At 43.2% G+C, this 19079-nt stretch overlaps 1 protein-coding gene across 1 annotated transcript in view; it reads right to left on the bottom strand.

Annotated features, from left to right (window-relative positions):
- Positions 1–1120: 1120 nt before the first annotated feature.
- WBP2NL (WBP2 N-terminal like) overlaps positions 1121–19079 on the bottom strand; it is a 34835-nt gene continuing 16876 nt past the window's right edge. Inside the window, 4 exon segments of the mRNA XM_047742965.1 lie at positions 1121–1190; positions 6362–6497; positions 10883–11403; positions 14952–15054. Of these exon segments, the coding sequence (XP_047598921.1) occupies positions 11040–11403; positions 14952–15054 (467 nt within the window). The 3' untranslated portion in view covers positions 1121–1190; positions 6362–6497; positions 10883–11039.

Below are 19079 nucleotides of genomic sequence, written 5' to 3'. Positions count from 1 at the left end.
AGGAAGAAGGCCTGTTTTCTAACGAGAATCTAGAAATCAGTCTCCATCCCCAAGCTGTATTACGTGGACTGGTTCAGATCTCGCTCTCTCTCTCTAGTTGGTTTGCAATCCGTTTTCAAGCATTTTCCTTCCTTGAGAAAAGAGTTCTCACATTCATCTATGTCTTGAGTCACCCTGGAATTAAGCTGCCTCTACACTAGCTGTTTCCTCTGTCTAGAACACTCTACTGCAGGCATATGCAGGGCTAGCTCCCTCACCTCCTTCATCCTTCCAGTCTCCACTCAGACATTACCTACTCAACAAGGTTCCGCAAAAGTCTGCTCCCTCTGCCACCCCCTGGCATTCCCAATCTCCCACACCTCGCTCTCTACTTTTCTATAACCCTTACCAACTTCTGTCTTTGCTTTTCCTGCAGTTTGAGTAGGAAATGCCCAGTTATATCACATAACTAATGTATTGACTGCATCTCAGTATCACTACAATGTACGCTCCGTAAGAGCAGGGACTTCTGTCTGGTCACTGATATCCCAAGTGCACAGAGATGGAACACAAAAGGCAATTCAATAAAAGAGTGCGTGCAAATGAGAAGCAAAACCTAGTGCAGATCCTGCCCTGTCATTTACTAGCCAGCTGTGTGCTTTAGGCAGTTTGCTTCCCTCTCTGCCCCAGTTCCTCAGACTGTAAGACTGGAGTCCAAGTACTCACCCTGCTAGGTTATGCCTATAAAGTGCCTAGCAGCGTGCTTGCTTAGTTCAGAAATGAGCCAGCCATCTGACATAATTACTGCCTGTCTCAAACTCTTCACCTCCAGTCTGTTCTACATACTCTTCACTCAGGGCATCACTAAGGCCACTGATGCAGGCCTGTGATGAGGGCAAGAGACCAAGAAAAAACAAAGATTTCAGGATTCCCTTTTTCCTGCACCAGCTTAGCGGACTTGAGGACAGCTAGCCTTGGGCTCCCCAAGCCCCACACCCCAGTTACATAGCAGCAGAGGATCTAGAACACATCTTCTGGCCCTGTGAGAAATCTGAGCCCTCTTTGACCTACTAGACCATACCGGATGCCCTCCGACCACCAGGGATGGTAAGCCCACAACCAGGAAGGGACTCCGAGCTTACCAGGACCTCACAGATGTGCGGAGAGGATCGAGGTACCACATGCAAGGAAACACCTCCTACTGCTGGCACCTGTGGGATGAAAAGAGGATGATGCTAGGAGGTGGGCTCTTCAGTCAGGGGTTAGGGTCACAGGCTCTGGAGTTCATGTTCAGCCTAAGTTCATGTTCTGTGTCCACCACTCAACAGGTGTGGCTGCTTTGGTTTCCTGAGGTCACCAAGCTTTAGTGTGCTTAGCTGTAAAATGAGGAAATGAACAGTCCGCACCTCACTGAATTACTGTGGGGATGAAGTGAGACATGCTTATGAAGTGCCTTAGCACATTGCCAGGCAACTCAACTTTAGTAATGATCATTAATTCACTTCCAAAGACCTTTGACACCAGGTAAGTTCTATGGGACCACCTAGCCAGCAGTGGTTTTGGCCAGTAGGAACCATATAAACCATGGCTGTGAGGTAGGAAGAGGTGAAACATAACCACGCCTTCAGGACTGTTCAACTCAAGCAGACAGAGAAGGGACAGTTTTCTCTAAAATCTGAAATTCTAATCCTCTCTAACAGCCTGCCAAAAAAAACTCACCTTGCAAATTATAATCTTCAACTGGTGGCCAGAACTTAGTGGTGTATATATGTGATGTGTGTGTACATGATGAATCAAGAAACACAATTTTTCACATTTTTATTCCCTCAACAAATGTTTACTGGACACCCACTCTGTGCAGCGCCTTCTGCTAAGTGTTCCTGCAATGAGACACAGGCTCTGTTCTCAAGGAGCTCACAGGTCATGGAGGAGATGGGCACGCAAGCAGTCCCAACAGGTTTGGCACAGGTTTTCACCAGAAACAATGCAAGCTCAGCAGAAGGGTAATTACTCTGGAAGGGGAGTACTCAAGAAAGAACTTTTCACCCTGTTTTTTGAGAGATTCCACCCAGCGTTAGGGAACCCATTGAGGAAGGCCAGGGACCTAGTTTTATCACTGTATTAATCATTTCCTTTATTTTCTGTAGTCTGATTCTTGGACATCTGGGGACTTGCTACCCCTAAAGGGGCTGCCCCTCTCAAGGTTAGCCAGTTTCTAAAGACAGTAAACAAGCTGCCAGAAAACGTGCCTTTCTAAAGGAAGCAAACCATTCTGGAGCCATTCCCCCAACCACCTCTTTTATGAGGCTCTACCTGCTCTAATCGTCCGTGGGCCTGGTACTGGACAAACAGGGACAGCCTCTCTGCCCCTGAGCCCACTGAATTTACTCAAACTATGCAGTCCTAAACCTGCTTACCCTGCCTCGCCTATTCCTTCCCATGGAAACCACAGTAAAGACTCTGGTACAGTTTCCCCTCACCCCTGGTGCTTTCCTTAGTGGCGCCCATGGCGTGGCATGCCACTGCCTTTGCATCTGTAAGTGTAACAAATTATCTTCTCAATGGCAGCTGTCTCCTGATCCGTTGGCCTTACCATACCTAAATAATAATAAAACCTATACTAAAACAATAACCAGAAGTTCTTTTCCCTGAATCCTCCAGAAGAGTGGCAGAGTGAGGCAAACAATTACCTACCAACTAGTTCCCTTTTTGCCCTAAAGCGCTGATCAGTAAGTTCTTAGAAGACAGGGACTATATTTTAAACAACTTTGTCCCCACTCTACAGCACTAGGAGTAATGGCCCAATAAATGTCCTCAGAGAACTCACAGTTCAGGGCAGAGACAGACATATAAACCAGCAATGACAATTTACTCTGTAAGTGCTCTCTAATGGAGTCATGCACAAAACAGAGTGGGACAGAAGAAGAAATAACTTCTGAATTTGGTTGAGAAGTTCAGGAAGGTTTCATAGAGCCTTTGAGTTGGGACTGAGCAGATGAACAGAACTTCGCCAGGCAGCCAGAATTATCATAGTATTGCAGCGGGGAGGGGGCAGGTAGAAAACATTCTAAACGCATACATGATGAAAGAGGAGAGCAAGGCACATTCTGGTAACTTCTCACCAAACTCAGGAGGTGACTGTTACCTCTCTCGGAGATGGAGGGTGAAAGTGTCCCTGCTTTATCTCACAACGCAAAAATCTAGCCCCAGTGGCTTTGGGGCTAGAGATTTGTCAAATGATTTGTCAAATGACTATTTAGACCTTAAAAAGAATTTAACAACTGTGGTCAATATTAGTAGCTACTTATTAACACTCAGTTCAATTAAAAACCTGTTTTATTTTTAATAATAAATGCTCATTACTAAATGTTATACAAAATTTTTAAACATTAGCGACTAAATGCATAGCTAATCAAATGGCTGGTCGAATCTACAGACCCTCTCCCTTAGACTGAATCCCTTCTTCTTGGGCCATTTAAGAATCTTCAAAAAGCTTATCCTCCAGCAGTCCATGGTCGAGAGTGCCACACTATCTCCCTCTCCTAAAGGCACTCCAGGTAAAGGTTGGGATGGATGCCACATGTTGTACTTTCTACCAGATGGCTAGGGCACCTGTGCACTATGAATTTGAATTGTGTCTTTACATCCTATACATAGTCACACATACATGATTTCAAGCAAGCAGCCAGGCAGTGGGTAAGAAAAGCCAAGTCAGCATAAAGGCAAAGGCTCTCTATTATCTTCTGTGCAAACCCAAATCCCGAGATTAGGATTATAAGGGCTGCTCAAGAAGTAGAAGGGATATAGTCAAACCTACTCTAGGGATACACAGTATAGCACTGAGTAGTAACTAATAAATATCTGTTATGTAAATAAAAAAAAAAAGTAGAAGGGATGGGGGTGCTGGAGAATCTGAGAGGTTGCGAAAGAACTGGAGCCTCTCCAGGAGTCCTGCTCCCCAGGGCTCAGGGGTGACATGGTACATGGAGTTGGACCTCCGACACCCAGCTGCCAGGCCCCACCCAGATTCCAGGGACATGAGGGAACAAACGAGCTATCAGACTTAATGGGACCAGGACTGGGCAGTAGCTCTTTCAGAAGTAACCTGATGCCTGGAAGGGGCTTCCTGGAGTCTTGATGCTGCATGAGATCTGGATACCTTTGCATAATCTCAGGAGTTTGGGGGAATCCACCAGCAAGGCAGATGGTGGGGGGGATCTTGATAACAGAACTAAATTAAGGGATAACAAAGACATGCAATATTTCCTGCATATATTAATCTATGGACTGGAAAATCCCATCCACTCTACATTTTCCCCTTGATTCCACAGGACAGTCAGGCCAGAAGGCTCTGCAGCAGCAGGCTAACAAGCATCCACTCATCCAGGAAAAAGACTATTTAGGCGGCGCCTGGGCGACTCAGTGGTTAAGCAGTTGCCTTCAGTTTGCATCATAATCCCAAGGTCCTGAGAATGAGCCCTGCTTCAGGCTCCCTGCTTGGTGGAAGCCTGCTTTCCGTCTCCCACTTCCCTTGCTTGTGTTCCGGGCTCTCGCTGTCTCTCTCTGTCAAATAAATAAATAAAATCTTTAAAAAAAGAGAGAATATTTAGATGCTTATTTTGTGGGTCCACTAGCAGATAGTGCAGAGATAAAAGGCCTTTTTCCTTTCCCTTTAGTATTTCTAATAGGAAATGAGGAGACAAAGTATAGAAAGCAAGAGTAGTTTCTGTATTGCAGCTAGGGAAGAGAGAGGAAGAAGAAAGAATCCACAGCTCAGGGAGTGAGTCAGGAAGGAAGCATCCAAAATGTCAGTGGAGGGGTGTCCAGGTGGTTCAGGTCCGTTAAGCATCTGCCTTGGGCTCAGGTCATGATCTCAGGATCCTGGGATCAGCCCTACCAGCCCTATGTTGGGCTCCTTGCTCAGCGGGGAGTCTGCTTTTTCCCTCTCTGCCTCCTCCCAACTTGTGCACTCTCTCTCTCTCTCAAATAAATAAATAAAAAAAACCCTTTAAAAAAATGTCAGTTGGGGAGCTGATGGCCCTGCGTTAGTGCTTTCAGCACATAACAGGCCTAGCTGAACTCTCTCGGGACTTATGATAGGCGGCGCAAATCAGATCCCTTTGTATACACAGGACCCAAAGCTCTCTTAATAGGATGTGCTTTTGGGTGCCTGTGTGGCTCAGTGGGTTAAAGCCTCTGCCTTCGGCTCGGGTCGTGATCCCAGGGTCCTGGGATCGAGCCCTGCGTCCAGCTCTCTGCTCAGCGGGGAGCCTGCTTCCTTCCTCTCTCTCTGCCTTCCTCTCTGCCTACTTGTGATCTCTGTCTGCCAAATAAATAAATAAAATCTTTAAAAAAAAAAATAGGATGTGCTTTTTTTTTTTTTAAGATTTTATTTATTTATTTGACAGAGAGAGAGAGATCACAAGCAGCCAGAGAGGCAGGCAGAGAGAGAGGGGGAAGCAGGCTCCCCGCTAAGCAGAGAACCCAGGATGTGCTTCTTATAGAAAGACTGAATCTTTGGGGAACAGCTGCACCGGGTAGTAGGAGCTAAAAGTAGTAGGTCTGTCACATAGCCCCAAGTGGATCCAAACTGTGGCTCTGCTTGGTCCCATCTCTATACAATCACAACCTTTGGTTGTCTTCAGGAAGCCTGGTGAAACAGGTGAACTGGTTCCCTTTGCAGGGGAGAACATTATGGAATTCACCTTCAGGAGACTTGGACTTACTAATCCTTCTAGGTCACTGGACCTCACTTCAAATTCACCTGGTACAGGGGCCCCTGGGTGGCTCAGTTAGACATCTGACTCTTGGTTTCGGCTCAGGTCATGATCTCAGGGTTATGAGATCAAGGCCCCCCAACCCACACCAAGTCAGACTCGCACTCAGCGAGGAGCCTGCTTGAGGATTCCTCCCCTCGGCCCCTCCTCACTCCACGCATGCTCTCTCCTACTTCAAATAAATCCATCTTTTCTTAAAAAAAAAAAAAAAAAAAAAAAAACCCACCTAGGGGACCTGGGTGGCTCAGTGGTTAAGCAACTGCCTTTGGCTCAGTTCATGATCCTGGAGTCCCAGGATCGAGTCCCACATCAGGCTCCCTGCTCTGTAAGTAGTCTGCTTCTCCCTCTGACCCTCCACCTCTCTCATGCTCTCTCTATCATTCTCTCTCTCAAATAATAAATAAATAAATAATCTTAAAAAAATAAAAAATAAAGATAAATAAATAAAAATTTAAAAACCCACCTAGAATGAAGAGCAGAAGACAAACTCTAGTTGCTACTCTTGTAGAATTCTAAGCCCAGAATGTGTCCTGCAAGACATTGGTTATTTAGAGAATATCCCGGCATAAAAGAGGTCTCACCCCTTGACCCTATTCCCAACTCACCCTCACATTCCAGCAGAAACCGAAAAGCTGAATGAGGGAACCCTATTCCTGCTCTGGTTTGTAGAATCTCTCCCTGTTCATTTGTCACTTCTGCCCATGCAGAGAGGTTTAGAGAGTGAGAAAAAAAGAAGAACTCCTGAAAGGAAAAAAAAAAAAATCCTTATCACTTCCTCTCAAAAAGATTTTAAGAGAAAGATCTGGAACCTGTGACCCACATTTAAGATCCATAGGATCTAAGTTATCTATTTGGAACCTTTAGAAAGGGTTATACCTATGGTTTTCCCTTGTTACTTCTTCCCTTCATGACAGTTGTCTGTGCATACTGTCAACCCCTTGTGCTACTGACACGCCAGCTTCTTAGACCCATGACCTCTATGCCAGTAATTGCTGAGAGAATCCGGAGCTACTTTCTATATCAACATTTGCCTTCTTCAAGAAGATCCCCTGCTGTCTACAAACTGGACATGAAAACTCTTTTTCTTGAAAGGGAAAGAATGGTCCTTGACTTGTCTCATTGCTGGAAGAGTTTCAAGGGCTAGCATATTCCAGAGACTTACAGGACCTTAAATTCTAATATCCCCTCATTCCAGAAAGTGTTCCCAATGTTTGTTCCACTGAGTAATAGTTTTTCCAAGATGTTTAGTGAATAAAATAGTCTAGGTCAAATAATTTGAAAAAATATGTAGTAGGGGCGCCTGGGTGGCTCAGTGGGTTAAGCCTCTGCCTTTGCCTCAGCTCATGATCTCAGGTCCTGGATCAAGCCCCACATCGGGCTCTCTGCTTGGCGGGGAGCCTGCTTCCCCCTCTCCCTGCCTGCCTCTCTGCCTACTTGGGATCTCTCTAATAATAAATCTTTAAAAAAAATTTTTGGGGCGCCTGAGTGGCTCAGTGGGTTAAGCCTCTGCCTTCGGCTCAGGTCATGGTCCCAGGGTCCTGGGATCGAGCCCCGCATTGGGCTCTCTGCTCAGCGGGGAACCTGCTTCCTCCCCTCTCTCTCTCTGCCTGCCTCTCTGCCTACTTGTGATCTCTCTTCCTCTGTCACATAAATAAAATAAAATCTTTAAAAATAAATAAATAAATAAAAAATAAAAATAAATAAAATAATTTTTAAAATATGTATATTTTGAAATTCTCTCCCTCTAAGGGATTTATGTTCATTAGTATATTCAGGGTGCTAAGAAATCATAAAGTAAAGAAACCTGTTCACCTGGCTTTTTCAAATATATATGACTCCATAACCCCCCTTTCACTTAAGACCCATTAACAGCCACCACTTCCTTAGGAAAGACTGTCCTTGGCAACACAGGAGCATCTGGTTTCCTAATTGTTACAATGAAGATCAATCAGTAACTCTAACCTCTTTTAAGGAAATAATCCAAGATTTTTTTAAAAAGCTCTATATAAGAAGTTAATTGCAATGTTGTTTGTAATGGCAAAAACCTGGAAACAACTAAAAATATCTTAAAATAAGGATGGAGAAAATATGTAATGGTGCAACCCTGTCAGAATATCATGTAACCACTACAATATTATGAAGAATTCTTAAAAGCCTATGAGACTCATTAACTATACATTAAGGAGCTCCTGGGTGGCTCAGTCATTAAGCCGTTGACTTCGGCTCAGGTCACGATCCCCTAGGTCCTGGCGTCAAGCCCCGTGTAGGGCTCCCAGGAGCCTGCTTCTCCCTCTCCCTCTGCTGCTGCTTCCCCTACTGTGCTGTCAAATAATAATAAAATCTTTTTTAAAAATGCATTAAATATATACAATTTTTAATGTATCAATTATATCTCAAAGCCGTTAAAAACACCCTATGAAAAATATAAAGTATCAGATGAAACTATATGTACAACATGTTTTCAGCTACATACAAAATATACAGAGAAAAAAATATATGATTTAAATGTCTTCTGATTCTGGTAATATTGTGCACTACAGTTCCTGAAAACCCTTCTGCTATATATCTAAAAACACTTGACATAATATATTTTTGTTTTAAAGATTTTATTTATTTATTTGGCAGACAGAGATCACAAGTAGGCAGAGAGGCAGGCAGAGAGAGAGAGGAAGGGAAGCAGGCTCTCCGCTGAGCAGAGAGCCCGATGCGGGGCTCGATCCCAGGACCCTGGGACCATGACCTGAGCTGAAGGCAGAGGCCCTAACCCACCGAGCCACCCAGGCGCCCCTTGACATAATATTTTTAAGACACCATTTTTAGGTGGCTTGATGACCTGAAAGCAAGCAAGAAAAGGCCAATTAAATCAGGGAGTTGGTCAAAATAGGGGGAACAGTGAGCTCTTAAGAGGCTGAAAACCTTGGAATAGTCTAGAATGAGTTCTCAGCAGGGAAGGCATTGACCCCCAGGGGCAATTATGGCATAAGTGGGGGCATTTCTGGTTATCACAGTTAGAGGCCACAGTTGGTATTCACTAGGTGAAAGGTCAAGCATACTAGACATCCTGAAAAGTACAGGGCAGTTCCTCACAACAAACAAATGCATCTCTGGCCATTGATACAGGTGAAACATGGGCTTGTAATCATTTAAGCCTAGATCCTAACCCTGTTTCACATGATTTTAATACATACAGAACTTCTCTGGAATTCAACCACTGTGTAAATCAAGGAAAAACTAAATCTTTTATTTGGAAATTTGTCAGAATTGGTTATTTGGAAATGACATTGCCAGTGGCATTGCCAGCATGGTATTCAAGTCACAAATGCAACATACAAGGATCAGTTGGCGTCCCCAGCATTTACAAATTTGGTGAATCTACATCCCGGTGAGCACCTGATTACTTCGTGGTCTTCTAGTACGGTGGGATTTGAGCATTTATATATTAATACTTAAAATTTTACTATAAACTAGTTTTTTTATTATTTCTCTATATCACATTTATGGTATTATATGTGGATTTTGGTTGCAATGGTGTGGGAATCATACTGTCCTACAAATTTCACTCCAGTATATAAAGGAGACATTACCAACTATTTGTTATGTGGGCATTCAGTCTGATGGGATTGAAAATCACTGTAGTATATAAGCCCTCAACTTGCCTTTCTCATTTAACATTAAGACAGAAATTGTTGCGCATGTAGCTTAGATGTATCATAGTTTATGTAAATATTTACTATGAGTGAACACATAGGTTGTTTCTAATTCTGCGATGTTAGAAACATGTAATAACATCTGTCTGCACGCATCTTTGCGCACATGTACAAACATTTCTCAGGAACAGATACTAAGAAGTGAAACTACTAAATGGAGAGTAGGTACCTTTTACTTTTAAAAGGTACTGCCAAATTTCCTTCTAAAAATTCATACCAATTTACACTCTCACTAGTTTTGTATCAAATAACCTTTCCCCCACATGTGTTCCTTCTCAACACTTAAGTTTTTCAATCTTTTCAATATTTGTAAATCTTTGTAAAGTTCTCATGCTATGTTGCATTTTCCTAACACTAGTCAAGTTGAATAAACAGCTTTTCAAATGTTTCTGAGCCACTCTAGTGGCCTCAGTTAATTGGGAATTTATACCTTTTGTCCATTTTTTCTTTTTGATTGACATTGTCATCAAAAAGTTCTGAGTGCAGAGTCTAACTTGGTGTGGGATGGGGGGGCTTGATCTCATAACCCTGATATCATGACCTGACCGAAACCAAGAGTCAAATGCCTAACTGAGCCACCCAGGGGCCCTTGTACCAGGTGAATTTGAAAGTGAGGTCCACTTCTTCATGATTCTGACTATAAATTATTTGTATTAACATACATGTTGGAGATTAACTGTCTCTTATCTATCTCCTAGCTTTAATTTTGGTCAATGGAAGTCCCAAATAGTTGATTATCATCAACTTATCACTGTTTTCCTATTGTTTCATGTGTTTGATCTTTTGTTAAAAGATTTTTAATTTATTTATGACAGAGAGATCACAAGTAGCAGGAGGCAGGCAGAGAGAGGGGGGAAGCAGCTCCCCGCTGAGCAGAGAGCCTGATGTGGGGCTCGATCCCAGGACCCTGAGACCATGACCTGAGCCGAAGGCAGAGACTTAACCCACTGAGCCACCCAGGTGGTCCCATTGTTTTTTATCTTAAAGAAGGTTTTTCCTACATCCAGATATCATTTCAGGGCCACATAATAGTCCACTATATGGCTGTACCATAATTTATGAAATTCTCTCTCACTATTGGAAATGTTAGGTTGTTCCATCCTTCAATAATATAATAATGCTGTGTTCAACTTGATATTTCTAACATATTTTAGGGCCTGGCAAACAGCATAATAATGTTCTTGAGTGGGGTAGAGGAGAAAGGCAGGAAGATTTTCCACCCTCACATATGTTAAAAAATGCAGCCCAATGTGAACCAAATTATCAGGGAATTTGCTCTAATTCTACTTCTCCTCTGGCCCATCTAATCAAGAGTTACCCCCTTCTAAAGTCTAGGCGTGGAAGTACAGCTTTATCCTTCCCCTAAGCTGCCCTCCATCAGGTTGCTACGGTACTTCATACATGCCTTCAATCACATACCCGAGTCCGCCTTCTTAATCCTGACTTCGGTTTTTGAGTGCCACTTGCTTGGTGAGTCTTCAATGGTTATTTCCTAAAAGATTGGTAGAGGGCCCTCAGAAGATGAAGGAGGAGGAAGAGAAGGCTCATACCCAGCAGGCTGGGCTGCCATAAATCGCTAGGACCCAGCTGTAGTTCCAACAGGTGAAATTCCATATGCCGGAGGCGAGGCTTCAATTTGCAGTGGGTGGGTTTTCATTTCCAGCCAGTGAAGCTTCATTTCCGCTGGTAGGGATCCGTTATCCTGCAGGGGGTGTTCCGTATACTCCAGATGGGGGTCTGTATCCCGCAGGCGGGGGCACGTATCCTGCTTGTGGGGTTCCGTATCCACCTGTGGGATTCCATACACCCCTGGTGAGGGTCCGTATCCCACCTGTTGCGGGGTGCGTATCCCGCCTGCGGGGTCCCGTATCCCGCCTGTGCGGGTCCATATCCTGCCTGTGGGTTCCATAGACAACAAATGGGTAGGCTGAGAAGGACAAAAAAAAAATCAGTTACTCATTTTTAGAGTGGACAAGGATAGGTAAGAAGGAAGAAGAAGCGAACTGACACAGGAAAAGAATTCGGGCAGAATAATGCTAAAGCCAGATCCTTCAGACACCACTGGATGAAGGCTTATCATTTCCTGTGTTTGGAGGGGTTCAAGTTAACATGAAAATAACCTTACAGTTATATCTCTACATTACTTATAGTTGTGCTCAAAAGATATATTTATTTAATAAATTTTGAGTATGAAGAAAGCAATACATGCTGAATGAGGGGTATGTATTAGAAAATAAAGATGAACTTTATTTTTTTTAAAGATTTATTTATTTAGTTGACAGAGAGAGACACAGTGAGAGAGGGAACACAAGCAGGGGGGGAGTGGCAGAGGGAGAAGCAGGCAGGGCTCAATCATAGGACCCTGGGATCATGACCTGAGCTAAAGCCAGACGCTTAGCAACTGAGCCACCCACGCACCCTGAAAAGATGAACTTCAAAAGTCATCTATAATCCACTCTCAAATACAAAAATTTAATATTCTGGTGTATTTCTTTGTAGAATCTGTTAATATTTTTATACACTCACAATCATAACACCCATACATTTTTTTTATCTGGCTCTTTTTGCTTGACATTATAAAAATTTTCTTTATATTATTAGCATATTTCATACATTAAAAGCTAGACAACATTTATTACTGTATAGGTGCTACTAATTTCCCTGCTGCAAGAGACATGTTGTTTCCAACTTTCTTTTTTTTTTTAAGAATTTTTATTTATTTATTTGACAGACAGAGATCACAAGTAGGCAGAGAGGCAGGCAGAGAGAGAGAGGAGAGAGAAGAGGAAGCAGGCTCCCTGCTGAGCAGAGAGCCCGTGTAGGGTTCAATCCCAGGACCCTGAGATCATGACCTGAGCCGAAAGGCAGAGGCTTTAAAACCCACTGAGCCACCCAGGCGCCCCTTTCTTTTTTTTTAGATTTATTTATTTATTTGAGAGAGGAAAGAGAAAGCACAGGAGCAGGGAAGGGGAGAGGGAGAAAGTCTTAAGCAGACTCCACACTGAGCACAGACCGATCCCAGGAACCCTGAGATCATCACCTAGGCCAAAACCGAGTCTGACAATTAACTGCACACCCAGGTACCCCATTTCCAATTTTCTAACTCATATTGCATAACCTGGACTTTATTTATTTCTTGGCTACATTTCCCAAAGTGGTTTAACTGAGTCAATGAGTGGACAGCTGTCAAGTTACTTTGCTGTAATCCACATTTATGTTTGAGATAACTAGAAAAACTTTAAAAGAATGGTCTTAAAGATTCTTTAAAAACGAAAGGAAAATGTGGAGGAAGTCAAGAAATGATGTATGCATCAAACAATACCAGCAGAAGTGGAAACTTCACAAGAAGTCAAAAAGAAATTCTGGAGCTGAACAAGTACAACACTGAAATGAAAAAAAGCACTATAGGGATTCAAATTCAGATTGGAGTAGGCAGAAGAATGAATCCATTAACTTGAAGATAAGACGACCGGAAACAATAGAGGTTGAGGAATAGGAAACACACACACACAACACACACACAAAAACCGAAACACTGAAGAAGAGTGAACAGGGCTTGAGAGTAACAGCGCTTGAGGGACCTGTGGAACACCATCAAGCAGACCAGAAGGAAGTCCAGGAGGAGGAGAAAAAGGGACAGAGCAATATTTGAACAAATAGTGACTGTAAATTTCTCAAATTTGATGAAAACATGAATATAAACATCCAGAAGCTCAATAACTTCAAGTAAGATGAACTTAAAGAAACAAACACTGAGATACATTCTAATTAAACTTTCAAAAGACAGAGACAAAGGGAGAGTCTTGAAAGCAGCAAGAGAGAAGCATACAAGGGATCCTCAGTAAGATAATCAGCAGATTTCCCATCAGAAACTTTAAAGGCCAGAGATAAACTGTCAAACGAGAATCCTCTATTTGCAAAAACTCCTTCAAGAGAGAGAAATGAAGATGTTCCCAGATACACAAAAGCTGAAGGAGTTCATTCTTTTTTTTTAAAGATTTTATTTATTTATTTGACAGAGAGAGATCACAAGTAGACGGAGAGGCAGGCAGAGAGAGAGAGAGAGAAGTAGGAAGCAGGTTCCCTGCCGAGCAGAGAGCCCGTGTGCGGGGGTCGATCCCAGGACCCTGAGATCATGACCTGAGCCGAAGGCAGCGGGCTTAACCCGCTGAGCGGCCCAGGCGCCCCATGAAGGAGTTCATTCTTACTGGGTAGGAAGTGCTTAAGGTGGTCCTGCAAGGTGAAGTGAAAGGACACCAGACAATAACTTAAAGCCAACTTTATAGGGATAAAGACCTCACTAAAGCTGAATCACTGGGCAATTACAAAAGCTAATATTTTATAATAATAGCTTGTAATTCCATTTTTGTTTCTACATAATTTAAGAGACATGCATTTATTTATTTGTTTTAAAGATTTATTTCTTATTAAGAAGAGGAAGAGCATGAAGTGGAGGAAGGAGCAAAGGGGGAGGGAGAAGGAGAAGGAAAGAATCTCAAGAAGAGTCACGGCTGAGCGCAGAGCCTGACACAGGGCTCGATCTCATGACCGGAGATCACAGTCTGAGCTGAAACCAAGAGTCAGAGGCTTAACTGACTGAGCCACCCAGGCACCTCTCAGAGACTAATGCGTTTAAAAGAATTATTACATTATATTTTTAGCCACACAACTATAAAGATGTAATTTTGTGACATCAGTTGTTCACAAAACTAAAAGCTGTAGACATGTATGTCATGTTCCAAGGAGAACCCAAGAAAGGACTACCTTTGGGGCCTGTTGACGGCCTGTTAGGAGACCCTTTGTGGCCCACCTATAGGCTGTGGACCACATTTGAGAACCACTGGGGACCAGGCACAACTGTTAAAGGACACAGGGCATGAAGCTGGAGTCCTCAGTGAGGCTGAAGGGCCCGGCACGAGCATGATGGCTATACTTGTGTGAGATGGGAAAGGGGTCAGTGGGGAAGAGCACCTTTTTTTTTTTTTTTTTTAAAGATTTTATTTATTTATTTGACAGACAGAGATCACAAGTAGACAGAGAGGCAGGCAGAGAGAGAGAGAGAGGGGAAGCAGGCTCCCTGCTGAGCAGAGAGCCCGATGCGGGACTCGATCCCAGGACCCTGAGATCATGACCTGAGCCGAAGGCAGCGGCCCAACCCACTGAGCCACCCAGGCGCCCAAGAGCACCTTTTTTGATGCAGGCTATAAGTAGGAAGTGACGGTTCCTGCTAGCAGGAGTCGTCCATGTCTGCTCCATATGTGTACATTACAGTTAAAAGTAAGCCTCAACTGAAGCCCAGTCATTGCTGACCTGCCATGGGGCTTCAGTCTAGAAATGAAGTCATGGACTCCATTTCCAATTCTCTTTAAATGTCTCCTCTTTCTCCTATAGCAGAGTTGCAGGCAAACTAGCAATGAATGGATCTTTGAGCCCTTGGCATATTTTTCCACCACCCAAGGAGAACTTCCCTGCCTCTCCTTACTGGACAGGCATCTGTTGGGAGCACATCATGCCCCCCTGCCCAGTAACTACGTACAGTCCTGGAGAGCCGAACCAGTAGTTTACACTTCCAAGTGGAACTCCCCTGGCAGCTGAGAAGACAAGTTTGGCAAAATAGGGACTTTTTAATTCTTTTAAGCAGCTATCAACCAAATAACTAATAAAGTATCAACCATCATCTCACATATGTGTCCAAAAATGCTCCCAGGATACGAGATAAAAAATATATACCTCCCTTGTCCTGAACTGCATGTTCCGTGAGGGCAGAGATTGTGTCTTATTTGCCTGTGCTTATCCAGGGCCTAGCATAGCACTTACCATAAAAATATTCAGAATCCAAGTGAGGATTCCATCTAGTTGGCAAGACACAACCATGGAAGCCAAGGTATGGCAACGTGATACAGAAGAAAGAAAGTGCTCTTGTATATCTTCCTCTGCGTCTCTCTTATAAGGACCCTTGTGATGGCATTTGGGGCCCACCTGGATAATCCAGGGTAATCTTCTCATCTCAAGCTCCTTAAATTAATTACATCTGCAGATTTTTTTTTCCAAACAAGGCAACATTCACAGATTCTGAGGGTTAAGGAAGGACATAGATATATCTTTGGGAGCCATTATTGGCCTACTGCTCTACTTCTGGCCTATGGCATGTGACCAGAAGTAAGGTACACCGCTTCCAGGGCTTCCCTGGTGCAACCTTCCCAGGTGAAATATTTACTCTCTTTCCCTCCCTGCCAGCTATCCAGAGGGCTGTGGAAGCCATGTGTTAAAGATGCAAAGACCCTAGTACTCTGGGTCCCTAAATGGCTATGTGGTTCAGAGCCCCATATTATCTTTGCTAATTGTCCTTTACATAAGCAGTAATATCTACTGCCTTAAGCTATGGATAATTTGGGATTTTTCTGTTCAAGAGATAGCATTATCTTAACTAATTCATTATAAATCTGAAGTTGTCCTCTTTACCCCTACTAACCTCCTTGTCAATATCCTATTAATATCCTTCCCAGAGTAATTATTTTATTAACTTATATGTTTGCTCTTTTCTTTTTTTAAAAGATTTTATTTATTTAGTTATTTGACAGATATATATATATAGAGAGAGAGAGAGTGTGTGCACAGGCAGAGCGGCAGGCAGAGGTCAGGGAGAAACAGGCTACCCGCCGAGCAAGGAGCCCGATGCAGGGCTCCATCCCAAGACCCGAGGATCATGACCTGAGGTAGATGCTTCACCGACTGAGCCACCCTGGCACCCCTGTTTGCTTATTTCTTATATGACTCTCACTAGACTGTAAGTTTAACAAAGTTAGGGGCTGTGTTCACCTTGTTCACTACTGTGTTCTTATCATCTCATATAGAGCTTGGCAAACAACAGGTACTCAACATGTATTTGGTAAAAACAAGAATCAAAGAGCCCCAACAAGTCAGCTCTGTAGAGGGGAAGAGATTTCTGCAAAGGGTCAAAGAATCAGATCATGAAGCATGATGGGTAGTTAATTCTAAAGACCTCAAAGAGCCCATCTCACAATCTTACATTCTTACTGGGGGAGTGGGGATAGGCTCCCACACCTAAGCCATGATGTAATCAGACCCAGAAAACAGTGGGCCAAGCTCACATACGTTGCCTAAACTCTTCCCAAGTAGCTATATAACTGCTGGGACTCCGTAGCTTTGCAGGCCAAGAAGCAGATCTTTTTTTTTTTTTAATTGACAGAGAGAGACACAGCAATAGAGGAAACACAAGCAGAGGGAGTGGGAGAGAGAAAGGCAGGCTCCCCTCCGAGCAGGGAGTCCGATGTGGGGCTCGAACCCAGGACCCATGATCCAGGATCATGACCTGAGCCAAAAGCAGATGGTCAACCAACTGAGCCACCCAGGCAACGCCCCAAGAAGCAATCTTAATGAGAGCACAAGAGGATCCCCTCAAGTTGCCTGATCCTGGCCCATAATCTTAAAAATAAGCCCCCTCCGTACTGTGAGGCCAGAAATAAGAGCGAACTCAAGAACCAATATGCAGTTATTCTGAGTTCTACGGACACCGGTAGGAAAGAGGAGCTGGACTTCCAAGTGGCCCCCGACTCTGGATTCCACAAGTCTGTGCTCTGTCTGCCAGGACACCTTGCTACCCAGTGTCAGGCTTCCAGATACTGTCTGCCCTTTGGATGATGAAGAGCTGTTGGTTGGGTACAGCATGTGAGCTCCTTGGCCTTTGTATTTTTGCACTGTATCTTAAAGGTAACAGTAAAACAATTCTTACTCCTCAATTTCTTATATATGGCTTTTCTGCCACCTGTCTTCTTTAGCATTTCTCTCTTGCTAAGAACACCAACAAACTCAAAGTTCCACATGCAATGCACATCCTTCAGTCTTCATTTTATCAAACATCTCTGTAGCAGCTGACAAATGATCACTCAGTAACGCCTGAAACCTGTCCTTCCTTGACCTCTAGGACAATAAACTCAATTCTTCTCCTACCTCAGTCAGCACCTTTGCATTCTTCATTAAGTCACCCCTCCCTACCCATCCCTGAGCTGTTGAGGACCCTTGGAATACCATTCCTAAGTCACTGAAGGATCCTATCACTCACATGGCTCCAGACATGACCTGCGTGCTGAGGATTTCTAAACCTCTAGAAGATACAGTTCATCTTTGGAGCTCTGAGCTGCAAATCCACTGGCCACTAGCATTCCAATGTGCCTCATATTTAATAAGATGCACGGAATGAATAATATAGGATCAAAAAAATACAACATCACTTATATCGTATTCCTGCCATTTAAAATGCATGATGTGCATCTAAGCATGAGGAACAGACAAACCCAAATTAAGGGACAGTCTACAAAACAATAAGCCTGTATTCTCTTTAAAATGTCAGCATCAAGAAAGGCTGAGTCCAGATTAAAGGAGACCAAAGACACAGGACAACTAAATTCAATGGGTATCTGGGATTAGATCCTGATTTGGGGGGAAAAATGTGCTATTAGAATTAGGAACAGTAATGGGTTCATCATTTGAATTTGAATATAACCAAATATTAATACAGCATTGTTTCCATGTTACATTTCTTGAATTTGATAAGCAGACTGAGGGTAGATAAGAGAATACCCTTGCTCCTAGGAGATTTACAATCCAAATACTTAGGGATGAAGGAAATGATCTTTGTGACTTATTCCCAAATACTTTAGTAGAAACAAAGCAAAAAAAGAACAAGATAAAGCAAAGTTGGGAAATGTTAATAATGGGTAATCTAGATGAATGGTCCATGAGAGTTTGTTGCAATACTTTTTTTTAAAGATTTATTTATTTGACAGATAGAGAGAAGACAGATCATAAGTAGGCAGAGAGGCAGGCAGAGAGAGAGGGGGAAGCAAGCTCCCTGCCAAGCAGAGACCTGACAGAGGGTTAACCCACTGAGCCACTCAGGCACCCTTGTTGCAATATTCGTGCAACTTTTCCAAAGATAAGATTATTTTCTTTAAAAGTTCAAAAAAAAGAGCAAGAAGAGGTTTAGGATTTAGATTCTAGCTCCATTGCTCTCTATCTGTACAGCCTTGGGACACTGTATAACCATCACTGCCTCAGTTTCTCCTGTTATCAACTGGGGATAATGACTGTAGCTACAATCATAAGTTTTTGTGAGGGTTACAAGTACTGACACAATGTAAAGGGTTTGGAACACTGCCCACTATATAGTAAGTGTTCAGTAAATGTTAGTATATCTAAAATTGAACTCCAACGTAGACTGTCTCTTGCATTCTTCCTATGGTTTATAGTATCATGATCCAATCAGTCTTCTGAGCTAGAACATTCATTCCATCCTTCTGTGTCCCCAGCATTTTGTCCATGCCTCTGTTATGGCATATTTGCATATGTCCATCTCAACTAGATTGTGTTCATCTCAACGAGATTGGAGTTGGAGGTGGAGGCAACAGAGAAAGAGAAAGAACATTCCAAATAGAGCAAATTTCAGGACACCTAGTGGCTCAGTCAGAAGAGCAGGTGACTCTTGATCTTGGGTCATGAGTTCAAGCCCCATATTGGGTATAGAGTTTACTTAAAAAATAAAAATAAGGGACGCCTGGGTGGCTCAGTTGGTTGGACGACTGCCTTCGGCTCAGGT

This window comes from Lutra lutra, chromosome 8 (assembly GCF_902655055.1).
Source record: "Lutra lutra chromosome 8, mLutLut1.2, whole genome shotgun sequence".
In the NCBI taxonomy this organism is placed as follows: Eukaryota; Metazoa; Chordata; class Mammalia; order Carnivora; family Mustelidae; genus Lutra; species Lutra lutra.
Note: the sequence above shows the minus strand (reverse complement) of the source record. Positions and strands in the feature narration are given on the sequence as shown.